This window comes from Cetorhinus maximus, chromosome 25, assembly GCF_964194155.1.
Source record: "Cetorhinus maximus chromosome 25, sCetMax3.hap1.1, whole genome shotgun sequence".
In the NCBI taxonomy this organism is placed as follows: domain Eukaryota; kingdom Metazoa; phylum Chordata; class Chondrichthyes; order Lamniformes; family Cetorhinidae; genus Cetorhinus; species Cetorhinus maximus.
Window position 1 is genome coordinate 32,392,649 of NC_135903.1, and position 23,678 is coordinate 32,416,326.

General features: G+C 41.1%; 1 protein-coding gene across 5 annotated transcripts in view; it reads left to right on the forward strand.

Moving 5' to 3' along the window:
- Window positions 1–4,484: 4,484 nt before the first annotated feature.
- The window catches only part of gpatch8 (G patch domain containing 8), a 194,305-nt gene continuing 175,111 nt past the window's right edge, over window positions 4,485–23,678 (forward strand). For 2 of the 5 annotated variants that reach the window (XM_078529754.1, XM_078529756.1), the window contains exon 1: window positions 4,489–4,621. Coding sequence is in view for 1 of the 5 variants with exons in the window: in XM_078529752.1 (XP_078385878.1) it covers window positions 4,577–4,621 (45 nt within the window). In the remaining 4 variants the exon portion in view is untranslated. Of the gene's footprint in view, window positions 4,622–23,678 lie in introns of all 5 variants that reach the window. The other 3 variants (XM_078529752.1, XM_078529753.1, XM_078529759.1) reach the window with 3 other exon arrangements.

Consider the following 23,678-nt stretch of genomic DNA (forward strand, 5'->3'; position numbering starts at 1 on the left):
GCCACATCTGTAACAGATTAAGCCACTGAAATGCTTCCATTCGACCTTTTCTTTTCTTGAGCAGCAGAGATTGTCTCCCGCTTTGCTGCTGTGTCTCTGGTTTTCGTGCCACGTTCGGTGGTAGGTTCCCACCCCAAATGAAGAAAGGCACCATTTGCACATTCTGTAAAGCCTGCGAGTCCCTTGCAGCACCTTCCATGGCTAGTGCTACTTCCATGGCATGCTTCAAATCGATGTTAGCTTCTGCGAGTAAACAGCACTGAATGGCATCGTTGTGAATGCCACAAACTAACCGGTCCTGCAACGTATCATTGAGAGTGTCTTTGAGAGTCAACTGCTTCAACTTCACTATGAAAGTTGTGATGGACTCTCCTGGGGCCCTTACTCTGGAGTTAAATTTAAACCTCTGCATTATTACTGACGGCTTCGGCTGAAAATGCATCTTCATGACGTCTACCAATTCGTTAAAAGATTTAGAATTGGGCGTGTTCGGGGCCTACAGAATGCGGCTGAGGTTATATGTCTCGCTACCACAGACACTCAAAACAATTGCTTTCTGCTTCTCCTTCGTGGTTATTTCATTCTCCACGAAATAAACACCAAGGCGCTATACATACTGGCTCCAGCATTCCATAATCGTGTCATAAGGGTTGATTCTGCTGAAGAGTGGAATGACGGTGAGTATATTTTTCTTTTTTTTTAAGAACTTATGCACTTACATTCACAAGGCGAGGTGCAGCATCAGAACTATTTTACCCTCGTCGACAACTGTAATAACTTGAAGTACCAGACAGGTTTCTACTTGTAACAGATAACTTTATTACAGAGCTCTTTTAGAAGCTACATGCTAGAACCATGTCCATGGCTAGAAAGTTCCGCCTTCTGGAACTGCGCTTAGGGCTCATTCATCAGACCAATCACGTGACCTCTAATAGGCAGTAGGAAAAGGCTGTACTTTCAGTCACTACAAGAGGTAATTCTAAATCTTGGGGCCTTGATAGCTGAAAGCACGACTACCAATTGTGCAGCGATTAAAAATAGGGATATTTAAGATGTTTGAATTAGAGGAGCTCAAATATCTCGGCAGGTTGTATGGTGGGAGGCTACAGAGATAGGGAGGGGCTAGGACCTGGAGGGACTTGAAAGCAAGTTGAGAATTCTAAAATCCAGGCATTGCTTAATAGTGTTATGATCTCCAGAGAGACTGATAACTTTTAAAAAGATGTTTGAATTCCAAGAAATGGATTTAAAGGAATTGCACAACAAGATTTGAAGTTTTAAGACTTTTACTGTAACAAACAAACTAAAAGCAACATTACCTAAACAGTATATAGTGGGCAACTAGTACCCTAAACTACAGAAAAGCTATCTTAGCTTTTTAACACAACCTTAACCCCACCCCCACAGTTGTATTTCACTGCCCGCTCTCCACAGAGTTGCAATTTTTACAGGAACCAACCTAACATCACTCTTTGCTTCCAACGGGTTTGATTTTTTTTTTTTATTTATTCATGGGATGTGGGCTTTGCTGGCTGGGCCAGTATTTATTGCCCATTCCTAGTTGCCTTTGGTTCTCCCCGTGTTTGAGTCACCGTCAAAAGTGCTTCTCTCAGATTGTGGAGAAGTCCCTAACCAACCACCAGCAATAAGCAGTAAGGCATACTCCTGGCAATTCTTCCCCCCCCACCCCCCCACCCACCCCCGCCCCCAGGCCAAGCAAGGATGAATTTTCCAATCCTTTCAATTTTTATGAGTTGCATCATCTTAACAAGGGACTGTCTTCCACCTGCATTCTGCCTGGTAGTCCACAGAAAGCCAACACACTGCACTCGGCTGACCACACTAGCTGCTGCCTTTTCTTCTTTGAGACAACTCTCCCTCTGTTTCTGTCTGAAATCTTGGAGTCAGAAAGTTTTTCCACAGTCAGCCCCAGTTGTTTTTAACCTTTGTTTTCAAGTGGGAGAATCTTGCATCATGCTCGGCAAGTCTAAACCTGGGCCCCTTAGTCCCTGTGGTAACCAAACCACACAGGTTTGTTGTTTGGCAGATCACATGACCCCCTTCACTACTCTATTTTACCTTAAGTTAAAAAGGCAGTCCCAAGGCATAATCATCTTATAAAACCTTGCATTCATTACACCAAGGATCCAATGTAGGTCAATGAACACAGGGGTGATAGGTGAATGGCATTTGATGCGAGTTAGGGTACAGGCAGCAGAGTTTTGGGTGATATCAAGTTCATAGAGGATGAATGTGGGAGTGAGATAGAATCATCACATCTGGAGATAACAAAGTTACAGTTAAGGGCTTCAGCAGCAGAAGAACTGATGCGGGGCACAGTCAGGCAATATTACAGACGTGGAAATAGGTGGTCTTAGTGATGACAGGATACTTGGTTGAAAGTTCTTCTCGGGGCCAAATATAACATGAAGGTTTCAAACAGTCCACTTCAGCCGCTGACAGTCATCAGGCAGAGTCAGTGGCAAGGGAACGGAGTTTGTGGTGGGGACCAAAGAGAAAAGCTTCAGTCTGGTCAATGTTTAATTGGAGGACATTTCTCCTTATCTAGCACTGGATGTCAGTTAAGCAGCCTTACAATTTAATGACAATGGGAGAGTTAAGAGAGGTGGTAACAAGGTAAAAGTGGGTTTTGTCATCATATGTGTGGAAATTGTCCTTGTGCTTTTAGATGATGTTGTCAAGGGGCATCATGATAATGACAAATAGAAGGGTTAAGAGTAGATCCTTGAGGGACACCAGAGGTAATAGTGTGCAAGTAGGAAGAGAAGCCAGAGATGGTGATTCTTAGACAGATAAGAATGGAACCAGGTGACTGCAGTTCCACCCAGCTGGCCAATGATGGTGAGACAAAGAGGATGGTACGATCAATTGTGTTAAAGGCTGTAGATAAGTTGAGAAAGATGGGGAGGGATAGTTTGCCTTTGTCACAGACACATAGGATGTGACTTGTGACTTTGATAAGAGTCGTTTCAATACTGTGGTAGGGTTAAAAACATGATTGGATAGATTCAAATATGATAAGTGACAACACGCTGAAAAACTTTGGAGAAGAAAGGCAAGTTGGAGGTGGGATAGTAGTTTGCAAGGATGGAGGGCTCAAAGGTTGGTTTTTTGAGGAGGGTGGTGATGACAGTATACTTAGGGGCGAGAGGGACAGAACCTGAGATGAGACAACCGTTAACAATATCAGCTAACAAGGGAGCCAGGAAGAATAGTTGGATTAGTGAATAACTTAGTGATTGAGAGAGTAGGCGATGAGTCTGTTGGACCAGATGAGCTGAGAGAAGTCATGAGGGGAGATAGGAGATGAGAATTCAGGGCTGGGGTGAGGGGGGGAGATTATTAAAGGAAGTTCAGCGCAGCAGGCTTGAAGAAGGGAGAGAGGGAAGGATATGGCAGAGGCAGCTGTTCGGATGGTCTCAATCCTGGTGCCAAAGAAATCCATGACTGCCTAGGATGATGTGACAGCAGTAGGTGAGCTGCTGCATGAGATTTATTGGCTGTGCTGGGCCTGGTTTTAGTGGATCCACCCATGTGGACCATGCATGGAAGAGAGGCAATATAGATTCGAATGGAATGGTCAACTGTTGAGCCCTGTGAGAATGAAAGGAAGGATTATGCCCTTTGTTCACAGTTAAAAAGATCATCGTAAAGACTATGATGTAGGTGGTTTTGGGAAGTCAGGCTGCTGGATTCAAACAGGAAATGAGGGCAGAGGCAAGCCCACATCACATTGCAAACTTAGAGGAACGAAATGTAACAAAAAGGTCAGAGGTTTGTAAGGACCCAATAACATACGAAGCATGTTTACTTTGAAACTACCAAGCAATTCCCCTGTTATTTCCTCCCCTGAATCACGTGATAATATGTTGTCCCGCTTCATTTCCCTCTACAATCAAACACAAAACGTTGACTATGGGTGACTTCCTCTGGCTCTGTCTCCAGCACAGCATATTTTTTTTAACAATTGCTATTGCTATTTTTGCACCTGCTGTTGTACCAAGATTGGATCATTTCTGAAAATTAGATATTGTGGCGTGAGTTTTTTTTTCTGAATCTTGCCCACAGCAAAAGAAAAAATAAAAAAGAATCAAATCGCAAAATTCTGCAAATACTCATTGCGGTAGGAAAACAAGATACAGTGAGAGACCCTTGGTCAGAATCAATGTAGGCAGCCTTAGTACTCAAAGATGCTCGACATAAAGCTGAGGAGGAAATGATTGCGCTGCAGGCTTTATGATTATGCACAGTGCACGCCATTTATACAGCAGCAGTGAACCCTTCAAAGACAAAGTAGACTACAACTCCCAGCACGGGGGGGGGGCCAGCTCCCGGGAGCTGTCAATCACGCGGTCACGTGCTGGGGCGCCGGCCGGGGTTGCCCCTGGTCACGGCGCTGGGATGGCCAGCACGTCAATCAGGCGCCGTCGCCGTCGCAACGCGGGTCACGCGGAGGAAAAAAGGGGCGGAGACTTTGGCGAGAAGAGCGAGCGACAGGAGAGAGCGAGCGAGAGGGGGCGAGGAATTGTTAGCGAGGAAAACAAGTGTCGGCAAAATGGCTGACAAATTCGCTCGGTTCAATGAAGATCGGGATTTCCAGGTAAAAGAGAGGGGTGGGAAAGGGAAGGGGGGAATGGATCCCTGGCAGGAGGCCGGTTGTTGACCGGGGTTGTTGTTGTTGTTGTTGTTGTCGGGGGTTGGGGAGGGCGATGAGCTCGGGGCGCTTGTCACTGGCGGCTCTGGGCCGTCCCTGTCCTGCGCCTTGCTCGCTGCTGCTGCCGGCCGCCCCCATCCCCACAATCTCTCTCTCTCTCTCTTTCTGCAGTGCAGAGGCCTGCAGTCAGCCCGGGGGGAGGGAAGGAGGGAAGGGGAAACCGATAACCCACACCCCTGCCTGGGGGCTCTTACCCTTACTCCCCGCCACCTTCAGCCACATTGTCAGCTCCCAGGAGGGAGGAGGGGCGATTTTATTTTAAAAAGCCTGGCTTGTGCCTACTGCTGCCCTTCGCCCATCGTTGTGCAATGTTCAGAAGGGCTGGGCAAACCTAGAGAGAGAGAGTTTGCTCCTGAGCTTATCTTTGTTTTGACTGGCAGCAATCTTTGACTGACAAAAGGAGCATCATTTTTACTAATGGGTCTAGGGTGATGGCAGCTGGTTGAAATATTGAGCTAAATTTGGATGATAAGGCCATCTATTGCTGTTATGTTTAAAATATTGAGAACAGAGTGGATTTTACTCAGTGTCGCATAACACGGCCACTTTTTTTTTTGGTTCTAACAATATTGATTCTGTAATTCTGTAACATGCACAGATACTCCCTATAGATAGATCTCCTTGGTATGAATATGTCACTGAAGTCAACTTTCTCTGTTATATATAGGGGAGTGTGACAGAAGGCTAGAATAGTGGAGTGCAATTCATTCAAATTGATTTCTTGTAGTTCTGTGTAAAGTTACATTTTATTTTCAATTGTAGAAGTATTCTGAGAGTTTTTTTCCCTGTGGTAGCTTACTCTAAGACTTTCCAACTTAGTGGGCAGGGGAGCAGAAAGATGTTGGAGCTATGGATATTTCCATAAGTGCTCTCTGTGCTGATCTGGCATTAGATGATGCAGGATTTGATACGTGGAGGGAAGAGAGAATGAAATAATATAAATTGAATAGTATCATTTTTCTTTCAGTAGAGTAGTAGTGCCTAGCTATCATTTGCTAGCCTGGGTAAAATTTTAATTTGGGACTTTATGACTGGGAGTCGACTGTCAGGTTAATTGGAGAGTATTTCTAAATAGAATTAGATCCATGTGGCTCAGAATACTGTTCTAATATGATCTCTTTCCATTTAAATGCCTCGGAATTGTGTCTTGGAGTGTCTTGGGGAGTAAAAAGTTTTAAATATTTTGAGCTTCTTTGCACAAACAAATACATTTTTGGAAATTGAATTCACTGTAAGTTGCAGTTATTACCATTGATAAACATGAGGAATATGAAGATAATAAAATGTATACACCCTGCAGAATGACATTGGCATGCTCATTTTTACATTTATTCTCAATGGACCTCTGTGGATGGTACAAATAAAACCCAATATGATTAGACAGATCCATTGACTCTGAGTTACTGTTGGGCCTAATTCAGAGTACCGTCATAGAGCTTCGTATTGCCTCTGGCTGTAACAGCCAAAATAGGGACTTTTTTGTACAAAGAACATGCTCATTTTTTTGAAAAAATCTCTTTTCTGAAAAAATGGGAGTTACTGAAAAAATTATTTGAGTCTGGGGAAATTGTTATGTACCCTGAGTCCCTAGTAATGTATTTGTCTTCAGTTGTATGATACAAAGTCACCCTCAATGATGGTGTTTGCATTGGATTTTTCTTTTCTCTCCTGCTTTTGGATGTTTAACACACTTTTAAGATCCTTTTGGGACAATAGCAGGGATAAAAATTGATTTTAATTCCAACAAATCCAGTAGTTTTACAGTGTTAGTTTGGAGCCCAAATGCTCACTCGGTAGTTCTGTTTCTTTTCCTCTTAGGGGGTTGCACTATATTAGGACACTCTATCAAGTAGATAACCGATAACAGTTGAATTTTCCCTGGCCATTATATGTTTGCTTCTCCATTATCTAGCTGAGTGGGATGCTCTTCAGCTGGTTCCACTCCATAAGACCATAAGACATAGGAGTAGAAATTAGGCCATTCGGCCCATCGAGTCTGCTCTGCCATTCAATCATGGCTGATAAGTTTCTCAACCCCATTCTCCTGCCTTCTCCCCGTAACGTTTGATCCCCATACCAATCAAGAACCTGTCTATCTCGGTCTTAAATACATCCAATGACCTGGCCTCCACAGCCTTCTGTAGCAATGAATTCCATAGATTCACCACTCTCTAGCTAAAGAAGTTTCTCCTCATCTCTGTCCTAAAAGGTCTTCCCTTTACTCTGAGGCTGTGCCCTTGGGTCCTAGTCTCTCCTACTAATGGAAACATCTTCCCCACGTCCACTCTATCCAGGCCTTTCAGTATTGTGTAAGTTTCAATCAGACCCCACCTCATCCTTCTAAACTCCATCGAGTATAGACCCAGAGTCCTCAAACGTTTCTCATATGTTAAGCCTTTCATTCCAGGGATCATTCTCATGAACCTCCTCTGAACCCGCTCCAGGGCCAGCACATCCTTCCTGAGATACGGGGCCCAAAATTGCTTATAATATTCTAAATGTGGTCTGACCAGAGCCTTATAAAGCCTCAGCAGCACATCCCTGCTTTTATATTCTAGTCCTCTCGAAATAAATGCCAACATTGCATTTGCCTTCCTAACTACTGTGTCAACCTGCAAGTTAACCTTAAGAGAATCCTGGACTAGGACTCCCAAGTCTCTTTGCACTCCAGATTTCTGAATTCTCTCCCCATTTAGAATATAGTCTATGCCTCTATTCTTCCTACCAAAGTGCATACCCTCACACTTCCCAACGTTGTATTCCATCTGCCACTTCTTTGCCCATTCTCTTAACCTGTCTAAATCCTTCTGCAGCCTCCCCGCCTCCTCAGTACTACCTATCCTTCCACCTATCTTTGTATCATCTGCAAACTTAGCCAGAATGCCCTCAGGTCCTTTATCCAGATCATTAATGTATAAAGTGAAAAGTTGTGGTCCCAACACTAACCCTTGCGGAACTCCACTAGTCACCAGCCACCATCCTGAGAAGGACCCCCTTATCCCCACTCTCTGCCTCCTGCCAGACAGCCAATCTTCTATCCATGCTAGTACCTTGCCTCTAACACCATGGGCTCTTATCTTACTGAGCAGCCTCTTGTGCGGCACCTTGTCAAAGGCCTTCTGGAAGTCCAAATAGATAACATCCATTGGCTCTCCTTTGTCTAACCTACTCGTTGCCTCCTCAAAGAATTCTAACAGATTTGTCAGGCATGACCTCCCCTTGATGAAACCATGCTGACTTTGTCCTATTTTACCATGCAGTTCCAAGTATTCTGAAATCTCATCCTTAATAATGGACTCTAAAATCTTACCAACGACCGAGGTCAGGCTAATCGGCCTGTAATTTCCCATCTTTTGCCTCACTCCCTTCTTAAACTTCTTACCGTTGAGCTGTAGCCAGAGAATCTGCTGTGGCTTCTGTCCACTCTCACTCCTTACCTAAGGAGTCCCACAAGGATCTGTCCTTGGCCCACTCCTATTTCTCATTTTGTGCGATGCAACAGTGGCTACACTACGAAAATATTTCACTGATTGTAAAGCACCTTGGGGTGTCATTTGAAGTCACGAAAGGCAGTATATAAATGCAAGTCTTTCTTTCTTTCTATGATGCCCATTGGTGACATAATTCAAAGACATAATGTCAAGTTCTGCTTGTACGCTCTGTTGTCAGACTGCTTGTCTGAAGTACAGTTTTGGATGAGCTGAAATTTCCCTCACTTAAACGTTGCAAAGACTGAAGCCATTGTCTTCTGGCCAACTGCAAACTCTTCCCCAGTCAATTCCATTCCCCTTCGTGCCCACTGTCACAGGATGAATCAGAATGTTTGCAACCTCATTGTCCTGTTTGACCCTGGACTGAACTTCCGACCCCATATCATCCCCATGACCAAGACTTTCTACTTGGATTTCTGTAATGTTGTCTGCCTGCGTCCCCTGCTGAACCCCTCATCCACACTTGATACCGCCTGACTCAATTGCTCCAATGTTGTACTGGCCCACTACATAAACTTGAGCTCAGTCAAAACAGTGCTGCCCAAATCCTAACTTGCACCGAGTTCTTTTGACCCATCAGCCTTGTGCTCCTTGATTTTTTTTGGCCCTGCTTACACTTCAGTTTTAAAACTCTCTTCCTCATGTTCAGATCCCTCCATGGTCTTCCCCTCCCTATCTCTGTAATCTATAGCCCTACAGTTATTTGACAGCTCTGTATTCTCCAACTCTGGTCGCATATGCAACCCACTTTTTCTACCATTGGCAGTTTGATTTTAGTCGTCTAGGCCTAAGCCCTGAAGTTCCCTCCCTAAAACACTCCATGTCTCTGTCTCTTAAAATATCTCCCCCTTTGGCTCTGTGGAAATTTTTGTCTTATTATGCACTTGTAGTACACATCGTTGAACCATCAAGTGTTTTATATAGCCTTTCTTTTGTTATTCATTGTCATTGCACTTTGTACACAAAAGTCAGTGCATCCAAAACTTTGTGCGGTATTGGAGACAAGCAATAAAGTCCTTCTTACCCATCACACTTGTCCTTCTGAACTACATTGCTTCCAGTACCTCAAATTTAAACATCTCATTCTCATGTTTAATTGACTTCATGGCTTTGTGCCTCCCTATCTCTGTAAATTTAGCTCCATTCCTCTGACCCTGGCACTGTGCATGCCCCTGTTCACCTAACCTTTTGCAATTGTGCCTTCAGTTGACTGGACCCCATAATTTAAAATTTCCTCCCTGAACCCCTTTGCTCTTCTACCTGTCTTTCCTCTCAAAGGCTGTCCTTAAAACCCACATCTCTGAACAATGCTTTTAATATCTCTTAACTTTACTAAGTGTTTGCTTTTGTTTGATTATGCTTTTGCTAAATTCCTTGGAATGTTTTTTCAGGTTAATAACACAATAAATGCAAGTTACATTTAAGAAAAAGTCATTTTATTAAAGTTTTAACACTTCAGAAACTGAAGTGGAACTTCTTCAGATTTTACCAATGCTGTTATGACCCAGCAACATTCTATAGTTTTGTGGATTCTGTAATTCTGTGCAACCGGTCTTACAAATTTACCACCACCCGCACTGCCGATGTTATTGAAAAAATAGGTTTGTAGTGTGAACACAGTGAATAACCGATGGCTTCCAGCCGAAGTTGTTTGGTTCTCAGGCTTTTACTCATGGGCAAGAATCAAGTCTAATTTTTATGCAAGACTACGAGTTATGTCATCAACCTAAAACATTAACTCTGTTTCTGTCTCCAGGGATACTGCCTGACCTCCTGAGCATTTTTCTGTTTTTATCTCAGATTTCCAGCCTCTGCAGTATTTTGCTTATGCACAAGTTAGGTTTAGGTTACACGGTCCTTCTGGTCCAGTTGATCTCTCTCTATTCCCCAGAATACGAAACCAACTCCCTTTTCGTTAACAGATTTTTTAACATCCACGTTTTACAAGCAGGTGAGCTTAATGTCTTCTTTGAAGGATGCTACCTCTGGCAAAGCAACATTCTTTTAACTGCTGTACCAATTGTCTTGGTATTGTGCGTGAGGAGTTAAGATGATAGTGAGGGGAGAAGCAGGAACAATATTGCAAATGTCATGGTGATTGCTTATGGGCAATTGGAGGGCAGGGTTTGTCTGGGAAAAGTGGATTTTGCCAATCACATATTGAGTAACGTGTTTTTATCTCAACATTCAGAACAGTTAAATAATATTTCCTAGAAAACATTGCACTAAACAATTTTGCATTAAGCTTTGGACAGGATTGTTCTTGACTATTTTAGAACCTGAGCATACTGGTTTACACCGTTCTCTTAATCTAGTTCCTGAACTTGCAATGTGCAGAACTTCTGCTTTAAAGAAGCAGTGCAATTTGTAAAGGGTTTTGGTTGTGTTGGGTTATGAATTTAAGTGTATACAATTCCGTTTGAACAAAATTACAGATTCTGTCCTGTGATGTTGCATATTTTCACAGTTCACTAGTAGTAACATAAGTTACAGTTCAGTACCATTTTACATGACTACATCCTAGAAGTCAGTGCTTAAGTAGGGACTCTTGACCTTCATGTAAGGCTCTCCTTATTTGCCTAAGATCTTTTCATTTTAATTGTAGGTCTGCTGGAGTTAAGCGTGCACAATGAAATACATTTTTTTGGTGTATGTGTAGTTTTTGATATTGCACATGTGGGAATGGAGGACCATACAACTGTAGGTGTTAAGGTGCATGGTTGTGGGCCACGATATGGGAAGTGGAGCCAGCTCCCTGCATCCACATGATAGTTAAAGCGGGGGCAGAATTTGATGGTAGGTCATGGAAGAAATGTGGATCTTTGCCTTGGGATTAGGGGCGGGGGCTCTTTTTCATTCTCTCCATTGAAATACAATGCAGCATCTACAATATTTAATGAAATTAACATGCCTTCTAATCCTCTTAATGAAGATTCATTTGACGATGAGTACCAGGGCATATAATATGCACTGCATAAATACCAAATGATGGGGAGTGAATTCAGTTCAGTCTTCAGTGCGTATTCACCAACCAGACTTCACTGTTCACAATATCATTTGGGTTGCTTGATTGAAATTCTATCTAGTAAATTGCTCCCAAGTATCAGTTGGCCTCCTCCATTATTACATAGCTACCTGTGTGTGGTGGGTATCTGATGTACTCGATGGATTGTGTTTTATACTCAGTCTGACGTAGCAAGTGTATCATATATCCCTTTGGATTATATCATTAAGCACACCAATGGTGTGTCGCTTGCCTTGATACTTGAAATGATTGCAATTGGGTTTTATACAGTCTGACTGGGACTCCAATTCTAAGTGGAGTTTTCTTGTACTAGTTAGAATTGATATAACCATTTGCACTCTCTAAACATTTGACTGAATTCCTACTATATTTTTGGTATCTGGAATGTCCAAAGATCCTTGTGAGCCTTTTTCTGACTGAGTTTGTCACCATGTTGGAATTGTAGCACAGTGGTGTGAAATTACCTACTCTAGGGAGGCTTGTATTGCTTTTCTCTGGACCCATCTCTAGACTTACAGCTTTTCACCCAGTTTAATTCTGGATTTCCAGTCACTTTTGGTCAGTGGAAGAATTCTTGGCTCTGATTCAAGAGTATCTAGGTACAAGCTCACTCCAAGATTTCAGCACTTAGTCTAGGCTGATATTTCATTGCCTGAATGCTGCATTGTCGCCTTTTGGTGAGATTTTAAGCAGCTGCATAATCTCTGTTACAGCTGGATGCAGAAGAAGACACTGTAGGGCTTTCTGTAGAAGAGCACTTAGTTGTTCTGCTATTTAGGCCAACATTGCTCCTTCAACCAACACCATCAAAGCAGGTTAAATGGTTGCCTGTCTGTCGTACCATTTCTGTGAGGTTGCCTGGGAAATTTGTTGCTGCCGTTGCTTACAAAACAACAGTGAACTATACTTTATATAAAAAAAGGTAACTCATTGCTTGTGATGTGCTTTGGGATATCTTGTGGATATGAAAGCTGCTGTTTTAATGTAATTTTTTTCCCTTTTGCACACTGCAATCTTGCTGTCAAGTCTGTTAAGGGAGTGACTCCAGATTTACAGTGGCCTCTAAATTTGTTGTAGTTTGCAGCATTATAATAAGTGCAGTGGAAGACCCTGGAGTCTCTCACAGTAGTTGTGTTAGATGTTCTGCTTATACTCTGTACTGAATTAATACTTCAAATCTGCATGACCAACTCAACAGATGTAAGTATAACATTTTTGAATGGTTAAACATCCTTCTCTCCCTAGTTCTCTCTCTTCCTTCCTTCCTTCCTTAAATATGGAATTTTAATTCTGCAGGTCTTGGCAGCTCTCCTGTGCCTCACCAAGTGGCCTTATGAGTCTTAACAGTTAGTGTTAGCAGATTATTTGATTAAGAAATTGGATTCTAATGTAACTTGATGCAACAATACCTGAACATTTCAGCAGACGCTGGGTTGAACCCTGGTTTTGTTTTTCCTCTTTTTAACTCTTTCCCTCCATCCCCAATGTGAAGACACTTGGTGCACAGGTGTGAACGGTTAATTGAGCATAGGCAGATATTGAACCAGAGATCTTCAGTGTGTTTTGCTTGATCCATTGGGCCTTAAGCTAAATTTGAGTTTTTCATGGAAAAATGTGCACTTGGTTGCAGCTGTTTTGAGAGCCATTCTGATTTTTTGATTTGCCAGTGAAATAAGACTATTCGCCAGTAGTGCTTTGAATTTATCTTTAATTAAATGGTGGGAAAATGGACCTGCTCAGTTAATGATTTCAGTCCACAGCTGCTTTATTTTCTGAGGCAAAAGGTGATTTTCAGATTAGACAAAATATATTGGAAGTTTACCATCTGTTCACTTTTGTGGGAGAAGGGGCTTTCATCTCAACTTCCAATTGTGCAAAATTTGACTATAGCATGTGTCCATTGTTGCACTTAAGTGGAGTATGTATGACAGTTGGGCTTTTTAATAAGCAACTAACTTTCCTCATGTAAATCTAATGTATTGTCAGAATTTTGAATGTTTTCTGACTCTCATTGAGAGTATTTTGGAATTGTTTGTGTTAAGCTTATCACGAACCTGACCTTATTGAGGGAAGTCCCCAGGGAAATAAATTTTGGGTGATTGTTAAAAATAAAACAGTCTGACTTGGTACAACAAAATGATGTTTTTCCATTATTTTTGTTCTTCAATATGTCAAATGTTAGGAATTTTGAGAAATACTTTCTTGATTGCAACCTGATAGTATTTGCAATGTGTTTTCCAGTTTAGAGACCAGTCTCAAAAAATATTATTCATAGTCTCATTTTGAAAGCAAATTTTAACATTTCCTGTTAAACATTTCAAGGGCCGGGGATGTGAAAACGAATGAGAAGAAAACTTAGCAATTAGTTTCAACCTTAGCATTGGGATTACAGTACTTTTTATTTTGCCAATATTGTACAGAAAAGCTAATTTCATCCAAAAGAAACTCCAGTCTTGGTGAAAATGATTGCTGAATGTGTTCCAGTAACTTGTATGCTTTAATTTTAAGAATGTTTTCTTAGTGTAATTGGAACCACCCACCAATGAAAAATTTAGCTCCTGATCTGAATAATTTAAGTTCCAAATTAAGTTGCCTCAGCATTACCATTGATTTTGTTACAGCAGTGGTCTTCAAACTTTCCTGTGTGGAGGCACCTCTACAAATATCACTATCCTCCCATAGCCCTGATGTTTTCAGATATCCAAAGAAAAATCACTATTATTGCAGAAGTAATTTTTTATTACTGTCCGGTAACAAAAATAATGTGCTATCAAGACAACAAGTACAGAAAAAAATTTGCATAAATCTGATGGCAATTCCCCACCCTTGCTGAGCTCCAGGTGCCTCTTGATTCCCTCAGGTCTAGGGTTCCTAATTTGAAAACCTATATAATATATACTGGTTGCTTAATATTTCTCATTAAGTATTATGTTTCTTCTGTTTAAAATGTCTTAATTCATTTTACTTTATTGTTCCAAATGAATGAAAATATCCACATGAAAATTGATTGCGCTGCAACTTTGTTAAGGAAGCCAAATGCAAAAAAAAAGTTGGAAATGTACCCCAGGAGGTATGTGGAATAATATCTTCCTCCCTTACATACGGGGAGTAATAAGAGGCAAACTAGCTTTGCTTATTCAAACCAAAACTGTTTTGAAACCCTCTCAAATGATAGCTAGCAAATATACTCAGTCTTGTAAAATGTTTGTATTTTTAAGAGGTGTGATTGTCAGCATATTAGTAAAATTGAATAATGAGCATGCAAATATTTTCTGCCATGTTTGGTGGAAATGTAATTAAAACTCCACAGTATGATTTATAATAGGTTGTGCCTGCAGAGAGCTTTTTGTGTAACACTAGGTTGAAATAGTACGGGGAACACTTTAAGGAATGATTAAGAACGTTACAGAAGAAGCAGCACATATCGCATTGAAAAATATTAGTTCATGTGGAATGCTTTCTAAAGTGCACTTATACTAAAATGTTAAGTAGGCCAAATGGCAATTGAATTGGGAAATATATAGAAATTACCTTTTTGTTTTTATCTGTCTTAAGCAAACTGTGGCGAAATTAATCACAAACTAGTTATTTTCTGTAATTTGGAACAGTAAAGCATAAAATAGGACTAAAAATGAATTGTGGTTAAACTTCATCAATATTAAGTGATTAATCCCCTACAATGGCATTAGTGGTTTAAACATTTTTGAGAGTTTTCGTTTAGTTGAAAGTGTTACTGGCTTGTGATCCTTATTAACCTACAATATTATACGGGTATTTAAAATGAAGCATCTAGAAAGATCAAGCATATGTAGCTACTTTTAGAAACAAATAATTGCATTTGACCATCAAAGCTGCCGGAATCTTGCCATGCTGTATGTCTTTCTGTTCACTGTGTCCTATACTTCCTAGATTTATCTTTTGGGAAGATCATATTTTGTTAACGTATATGCAATAGGAGAGTCATTTGCTTCCTTTCCTTCAAACTTTGCTTTATTGTCAATAGATTTCAGGATAGTCAAAATTATTTCTTATATGCAAGCTATGAATTGGAAAAACTGCATTGCAAAATAAGTAACATCAAAGTCTGAAAATGTTGAGGAATTAAACAGCACAAATTAAATTCCAACATTTTGAAATTCTGATTCTCAAAGTTTTAAATCACTTGTAATTACATTTTTAGAAGTAAATTGCTGAATGTTTGAATGTGTTCATTTTTAAATCCTTGAAACCCTCATTCGTGCCTTCGATACCTCCTAGACTTGACTATTCCAATGCATTCCTGGCTGGTCTCATACATTCTAAGCTCTGTAAACTTGAGCTCACCCAAAACTTTGCTGCCCTTGATTTAACTCGCAGCAAGTCCCGTTCCCCTATCATCCCTATGCTTGCTGACCTACATTGGCTCCTGGTCAAGCAATGTCTTGCTTTTAAAATTTTCATCCTTGTTTTCAAATCTCTCCATGATGTTGCTCCCACTGATCTCTGTAACCTCCTCCAACCCCACAACCCTCTGAGATATCTGCACTCCTTTAATTATGGCCACATGTGCATTCCCAATTTTAATCACTTCATAATTGTTCGTCACACATAGTTGCCCAGAACCCAAGCTCTGGAATTCCCTCCATATGTGTCTCCGCCCCTCAATGACAGCATTGTCAGCATTGTCAACATTGTCAAACTTACATTTATATAGTGTCCTTAGCAAAATGAAACATCCTAAGGCATGACACAGGACCAGTATGATGCCGAACCATATAATGAGATATTAGGCCAGGTGACCAAAAGCTTGGTCAAAGAGGTATGTTTTACTAAGTGTCTTAAATGAGTAAAGTGAGGTAGAGAGGTGGAGAGATGTAGAGAGGGTAGTCCAGAGCTTAGGCTAGGCAACTGACGGTATGGCCACCAATGGTGAGCAGTTATTATTGGGAATGCACAAGTGGTCCGAATTAGATGAGCGCAGATATCTGGGAGGGTTATGGGGTTGGCGGAGATTACAGAGGTGGGGAGGGGCAAGGCTATGGAGGGATTTGAAAACCCAGGATGAGAATTTTAAAATCACGACAATGTTTGACCAGCAGCCAATATGGGTCAACAAGCACAGGGTTAACAGGGAAATGAGACTTGCTGCAAGTTAAGACCTGGGCAGCAGAGTTTTGGATGAGTTCAGGTGCACGGAGGGTAGACTGTGAGAGGTCAACCAGGAGTGCATTGGAATGGCCATGTCTAGAGGTAACAAAGGCATGGATGAAGGTTTCGCTGCAGGTGAGCTGAGACAGGAGTGAAATCGAGTGATTGTTATAGAAGTAGAAATAGGCAGTTTTGGTGATGGCATGAATATGAGGACGGAAGCTCATCTCAGGTTCAAATGTGACACCAAGATTACGAACAGACTGGCTTAATCTTAGACTGTTGCCAGGGAGAGGGAGTTGCTGTTTAAGGAACAGAGTTGGGAGTGGGGACTAAAAGAAATGGCTTTGGTCTTTCCAATATTTAATTGGAGGAAATTTCTGCTCACCCAGTACTGGGTCTCTACCTCACTTTCCTTCTTTAAGGCACTCCTTAAAACCTACCTCTGACCAAGTTTTTGGCCATCTGACCTAATTCTACTTATGTGGCTCAGTGTCGTACTTTGTTTTATAATGCTCCTGTGAAGCACCTCAGGACATTTTATTACGTTAAAGTGATATATAAATATAAATTGTGGTTTAACGTAGTTGGCTTTAGTGACAGCCTGTAATGAGGCTTGTAATAGTTTCTTGGTCATACATACGGACTGTTTCCTGGATTGCATTCGCTGGTTGAACAGTTATGTCCCGTCTGCCAACGTAAGGTGCTCTGTAAATGCTGCTGGAGAGTGTTTTCTGTGACACAGTTTTGCAAAATGTGCAGTGTAGCTGCAACCAAATTGATCTTCATTTGGATTTGAGCCTTTTTTTTTGTTGGGTGCAATCTCTAGGAGATAGTTTTGCACTACCTGGGCTTTACATTGGCTTCAATACAGCTATAATTTGTATATGCAAATTTGTTAAATTTAATAAAGTTTAAAAACACCAAGCTGGTCCACTGGGCTCTCCAGTACTTCTAATATAAAGACGCCTACAAAAAAAAATCAATTAGGAATACAGACCAACACTGCAGGAACTGCAGAATTCTAACAGAAACTTGCCAATATAATAAATTTCAGCATAATTTCAAGTTCAGCGAAACTAGTTGTCAAAAGATTGCCCCAAAACCAAGTGCTTTCATGGACCGAACTGAGAATTCTGCTGAATTATTTACATGCTAATTTCGATCCTTATTTATACTATTTACGGCAATGCTATTTGTTTATAATGATTTTTAATCAATCCCTTTCATTTAAATTGAAATAAGTTGTTTGAAATTTGAATTCTTTTAAGGGGGTGGGGTGGAGAGAGAAGTCAAATATGTGAATATGGATGGTTTGGGGAGATTAACAGTTTTACACATTTTGCTAATGGCCCTCAAAAGAAAAAAATGAAAGCTTCCATGCAGATCTAGCATGAAACTATATGTGTTTCAGCAATGGAATGGCACATAACATCACGTTTATGAAGAAGAAAAATAATACAGAACATGGCCAAAATTCAGGATGGAAAGATTAATCAAGGATTTGTTAAAGGCAAATTGTGCCTGACTAACATGATTGCATTCTTTGAAGTAACAGGAGGTTAAGCAGTAGATACATATATATTATATACCTTTGGAAGGCATTGAACAAAACTACATAGGAATTTATTAAGATGGAAGCCTGTGGGCTTAAGAGAAAGTTGAGATATCGATACACAATTAACAGGAAGCAAAGAGTCAAGATAGATGGGTGTTTTTATAGACCAGATGGTGGTTTGCAGTGATGTTCCTTCCCCAGGTTCAGTTTTGGGTTCATTGCACTTCTCATTTTTTTATAAATGAACTAGAAGTGGGTGTAGTGAACAGTATTATAAAGTTTGCAGATGATGCAAAGCTTGGCAGTGTAGTTAATAGTGATGAGGATAGCTGTAGACTTCAGCATGGTGAAATAGGCTAAAGCATGGCAGGTGGAGTTCAATGCAGAGAAGTGATGCACTTTGGGAAGACTAACATGGAAATACAGTTTCCTATAAATGGTGTTAACTTTGAGAAGTGTGGATGAGGAGAGAACCCTTGGAGTCCATGTATGCACATTATTAAAGGTGGCAGGGCAAATTGATAACATGGCTAAAAAAGCACAGGGATTACTTGGGTTTATAAATAGAGACATAGGATATGAAAGCAAAGAGATCAATTTAGAACTTAAATCAATGATTGTGAACAATTCTGGGCACCAAAATTCAGGAAAGATGTAAAGGGATATAGAGGGGGTTCACCAGGATATAACTAAGGATTAGGGACTTCAATTATGAGAAGAGGTTAGAAAAGTTAGCTTTATTCTCTTTGGAGCAGAGAAGGTTAAAAGGTGACCTGATGAGTTTTCAAGGTAATAGGCTTTAATAGAGTAGCTAGAGAAACATTATTCCCTTTGAGTGTGTCAATAATGATCGATCATAGAGGTAACAGAGAGGGTTGATGAGAGCAATGCTGTTGATGTAGTGTACATGGACTTCCAAAAGTAATTTAATACAGTGCCACGCAACAGACTTGCGAGCAATGTTATAGTTCATGGAATAAAAGGGACAGTAACAACATGGATAGGAAATTGGCTGAATGACAGGAAACAGAGAATAGTGGTTAATGGACGTTTTTTGGGTTGGAGGGAGGTTTATAGTGGGTTCCCCAGGGGTCAAGGTGGGATACGTGTTTTTCCTGATATATATTAATGACTTAGACTTCGATGTACAGGGCACAATTTCAAAGTTTGCGGATAATACGAAACTTGGAAGCATTGTGAACTGAGGAGAATAGTGTAGAAGTTCAAAAGGACATAGACAGGTTGGTGGAATGGGTGGACAGGTGGCATGTGAAGTTCAATGCAGAGAAAGGTGAAGTGATTCATTTTGGTTGGAAGAATATGGAGAGACAATATAAAATAAAGGGTATAATTCTAAAAGGGGTGCAGGAGCAGAGGGACCTACGTGAATATGTGAATAAATCATTGGAGGTGGCAGGACAGGTTGAGAGAGCAGTTTCTTTTAAATTATTTATGGGATGTGGGCGTTGCTGGCCAGGCCAGCATTTATTGCCCATCCCTAATTGCCCTTGAGAAGGTGGTGGTGAGCTGCCTTCTTGAGCTGCTGCAGTTCCTGTGGTGTAGGTCCACTAACAGTGCTGTGAGGGAGGCAGTTCCAGGATTTTGACCCAGCGACGGTGAAGGAACGGTGATATATTTCCAAATCAGGATGGTGAGTGGCTTGGAGGGGGACTTGAAGGTGGTGGTGTTCCCATGTATCTGCTATCCTTATCCTTTTTGGTGGTAGTGGTTGTGGGTTAGGAAGGTGCTGCCTAAGGAACCTTGGTGAGCTTCTGTAGTGCATCTTGTAGATGGTACACACTGCTGCCACTGTTCATCGTTGGTGGAGGGAGTGAATATTTGTGTAAGGGGTGCCAATCAAGCAGGCTGCTTTGTCCTGGATGGTGTCAAGCTTCCTGAGTGTTGTTGCTGCACTCATCCAGGTAAGTGGAGAGTATTCCATCACACTCCTGACTTGTGTTTTGTAGATGGTGAACAGGCTTTGGGTTAATAAGGCATACAGTATCCTAGTCTTTATTAATAGCGGTATAGAGTACAAGAGCATGGAGGTTATGTTGAACTTGTATACGATAGTAGTTCAGCCTCAGCTGGAGTATTGAGTTCAGTTCTGGCGCTGCATTTCAGGAAGTCTGTGAGGGCATTGGCAAGAGTGCAGAGAAGATTCATGAGAATGGTTCCAGGAATGAGGACCTTCAGTTATGAAGATAGGTTGGAGAAATTAGGTCCGTTTTCCTTGGAGAAAAGGAGGCTGAGAAGTGATTTGATAGAGGTGTTCAAAATCTTGAGTCTGGACAGAGTAGACAGGGAAAAACTGTTCCCACTCATGAAAAGATCGAGAACTAGAGCGCACAGATTTAAAGTAATTGGCAAATAAAGCAAAAATGACATGAGGAAAGACTTTTTCACGCAGCGAGTGGTTAAGGCCTGGAATGCACTGCCTGAGTGTGGTGGAGGCAGGTTTAATTGAAACATTCAAAAGGGAATTAGACTGTTATCTGAAGAGGAAGAATGTTCAGGGTTACGGGGAGAAGGCAGGAGATGGTGTTAAGGGACTTGCTCATTTGGAGAGCTCGTGCGGGCACGATAGGCCAAATGGCCGTCTTCTGCGCTGTAACAATTCTATGATTCTGTGAAATCGTTGGCAAAAGAAATTCTATGATTCTGTGAAATCGTTGGCAAAAGATATAGGGTTAGGCGACCAGAGTTGTTTTTTCATTCAGTTGTTGAGATCTGGAATGCTCTACCTGAAAAGGTGGTGGAAGCTGATTCCATAAATAATTTTAAAAGGGAATTAGAAAGGCACTTGGAGGGTTATGAGCAAAATATGGAGATGTGGGACAAGAGCCAGCACAAGCATTCTGAGTACAGCCTGTGAACCAGATGCGACAATCTTGGACCAGAAGGGAACGCCTTGAATCTCAAGAATACTCTGGGTCAAGAAAGCTTGGAAGAATTTCTGCATTGCAGCAAACACTGGAAATTGGTGAAAACCTAATTCATTTTATATCCAATCATCTGTTTTGCTTTTGTATCAATAAATTAGCTTCATGAGCCTTTGTTGATTTAGATTTATTACTTGCACATGTGCTTGGCTTACTTATTTCCTTTTATATTAGACCGATGTTTATCTCACTAAAGCTGTCAAACCAATTAATATATCATTTCTACAACCTAAAAGTGGAACTCATTTTCCAGTATTTTGGTGCAAATTTTAAAAGAACTAACAAAGCACTTTGCTTTATTAGATTAAAAATGTATGAAGGTTACCAGATCGCTTTACCTCTCTAATTCTGATCCTGTTTGGTAGATGAAGACAGATGGCTAATTCAACTGAAGGAGAAAGGTCCATACTTGTACATGCCTTTATCACTGAGGAAAATATCAAGTGGTAAATATAACTGGTTAATGCACACTGTCAAAAGCTAAATGTAAATTTAGCAGTGGGATCCAAATTGAAATCTGAAATATAGTTTAGAGTATTGGGGTGGTATTGTAAACAGATCCAGCAGTGTGCCTGAAAGAGCAATAAGGAGAATGATCAGTTGACCATGTCTTTGTGGTACTTGTTCCTCGACATCAGAACAAAAACTTGTGTTTATGTAATGCCACTGATGTAATTAAAACAAAATGGACACTGAGGCAAAGGAGGTAGTAAACAACTTGTTGGTTGAGGAATTGGGTTTTGAGGAGCATCTTAAAGGAGGAGATGGTGGTGTTTAGGGAGGGAATTCCAGAGCTTAGGACCCAAATGACATGGCAAACCCACCAGTGGTGGGATCAAGGTTGGGGATAGATGCACAACAGGCCAGAGTCAGAGGAATAGAGAATTTGATGAGGAGGGGTTGTAGGACAGAAGGAAAGATACTGAAATGTAGAAGCATGAGGCCACGATTGAATTTAAACTCGAGAATGGAAATTTAAAATTTATGGCATTGGGACTGGGAACCAGTGTAATTTATTGAGGAGCGACTTGAACTTGAGTGAGATAGCAAACAGGCAAATGAGCTGAAGTTTATGGAGGTTGGCCCAGAGAGTGTTTTAATAGTGTAGTCTGAACATGACGAGGACGTGGAAGAAGATTTCAGCAGTAGATGGCCGAGGTACAGGTGGAGATGGCACTGTTGTGGAGGTGCAAAAGGTGCTCTTTGTGCTGGAGAAAAGCTTGCGATCGAATAAGTTGGAGAGGCTGAATGGGATACGTGTGGAAATTGAATTCATGTCTGTGAATGTAGTCACCCTGTTGGGGGGGTGTTGGGGTAGCATGTAGATGAGGGAGGAATGGGCCAAGGATATATCCCTAGGGATACCCTGGACGTAATAGATTGGAAAGGTAAGCCGTTTCTGGAGATGAAGTAGATACGATTGGATAGATAAGAGTGGAAGCAAGTGAAGGTTCTCCCACTTAGCTAGATACCAATAAAAAGACATTCGAGGAGATTGTGTTTGGCCACGTCAATGGCTGTGATAAAGATAGAACTTATAGCACCTTTCACAAACTCGGGATATCTCAAAGTGCTTAATGTCACTTTTGATTTGTGATTCAATGTAGAGTAGTTACTGTTGGATCGTAGGAAATATGGCAACCAGTTAGCATGCAGCAAGATTCTACCTAATCTGTTTCAGTAATTTTGGTTGAGGGATAAATGTTGGCCAAGACATTCAGGAGAATTGTCCTGCCCTTCAGATAGTACCTGAGATTTTATTTTTTGCACCCATTTGAGGGCAGAGATGGCCTCATTTTAATAATGCATCTGAAATAAGAAACCTTCAACAGTTTAGCATTCATTCAGCTCTGTCCTGAAGTATAAACTCAGATTATGTGCTCAAGTTTAGGAATAGGACTTGAACCCACAGCCTTCTGAATCAGGCAAGAGTGGTACAACTGAGACCAGGCTTTCATGGAGGGAAAATGAACCATGGTCACAGAACTGAATGTTGTTTGTCATTTTGATTAGATCATTGTGGCATTGTAGCAAGGGCTGAAACTTGATTAGAATGATTTTGGAAACTTTGAGAAAGATGGGCATGGATTTGGAATGTGAAATGTTGAAGGACTTTGTAGAGGAAAGACAGATGGAGATGAGCTGGTAGTTTGCAAGAACAGAGGGGTCAAGGGTATGTTTTTGATGGAGTTATGATTTTGAACAGAAGGGTCCTGAGGAAATTCAACTATTTGCAATATCAGCTAGATGGGACCAGGATGGGAGTTGTGGTCAGTTTAGTGGAATTGGGGTCAGGAGCATAAGATAGGTCATGTGGATCAGATGATCTTGGAGAGAGACAAATGAAGTGACAAGTTCAGGGATTGGGCAGCTGAGTTCTAGGGGAGATTAGGCTTGGCAGGGGGAAAGCAGGAGATCGAGTTGAAGAGATGGTCCTAATTTTAGTGACAAAGATAAGTTTGAGATCCGTGTACTTGCCAGAAGTGGAGGAGGAAGGGGACAGGTGAGAGAGATTTAAGGAAATGATTGGTGCTACCTTGATAAGGCCAAAACCATCGTCTTTTCAATGCCTGTTACAAACTCCATACCCTGATTACTGATTTCATCTCCATATCCTGATTCTGATTTCATCCCTTTTCCTGACCACTGCCTCAAATTGAACAATTCTGTTTGCAACCATAGTGTCTGATTTGACTCTAAGATCTTAGATTGGATGCAGAAACCAGTCGTGATTTTTTTTTAACAACACAAATTAACTAGCCACATCAGAGGGGATGGAAATTATTGGTTGGGGTTGATG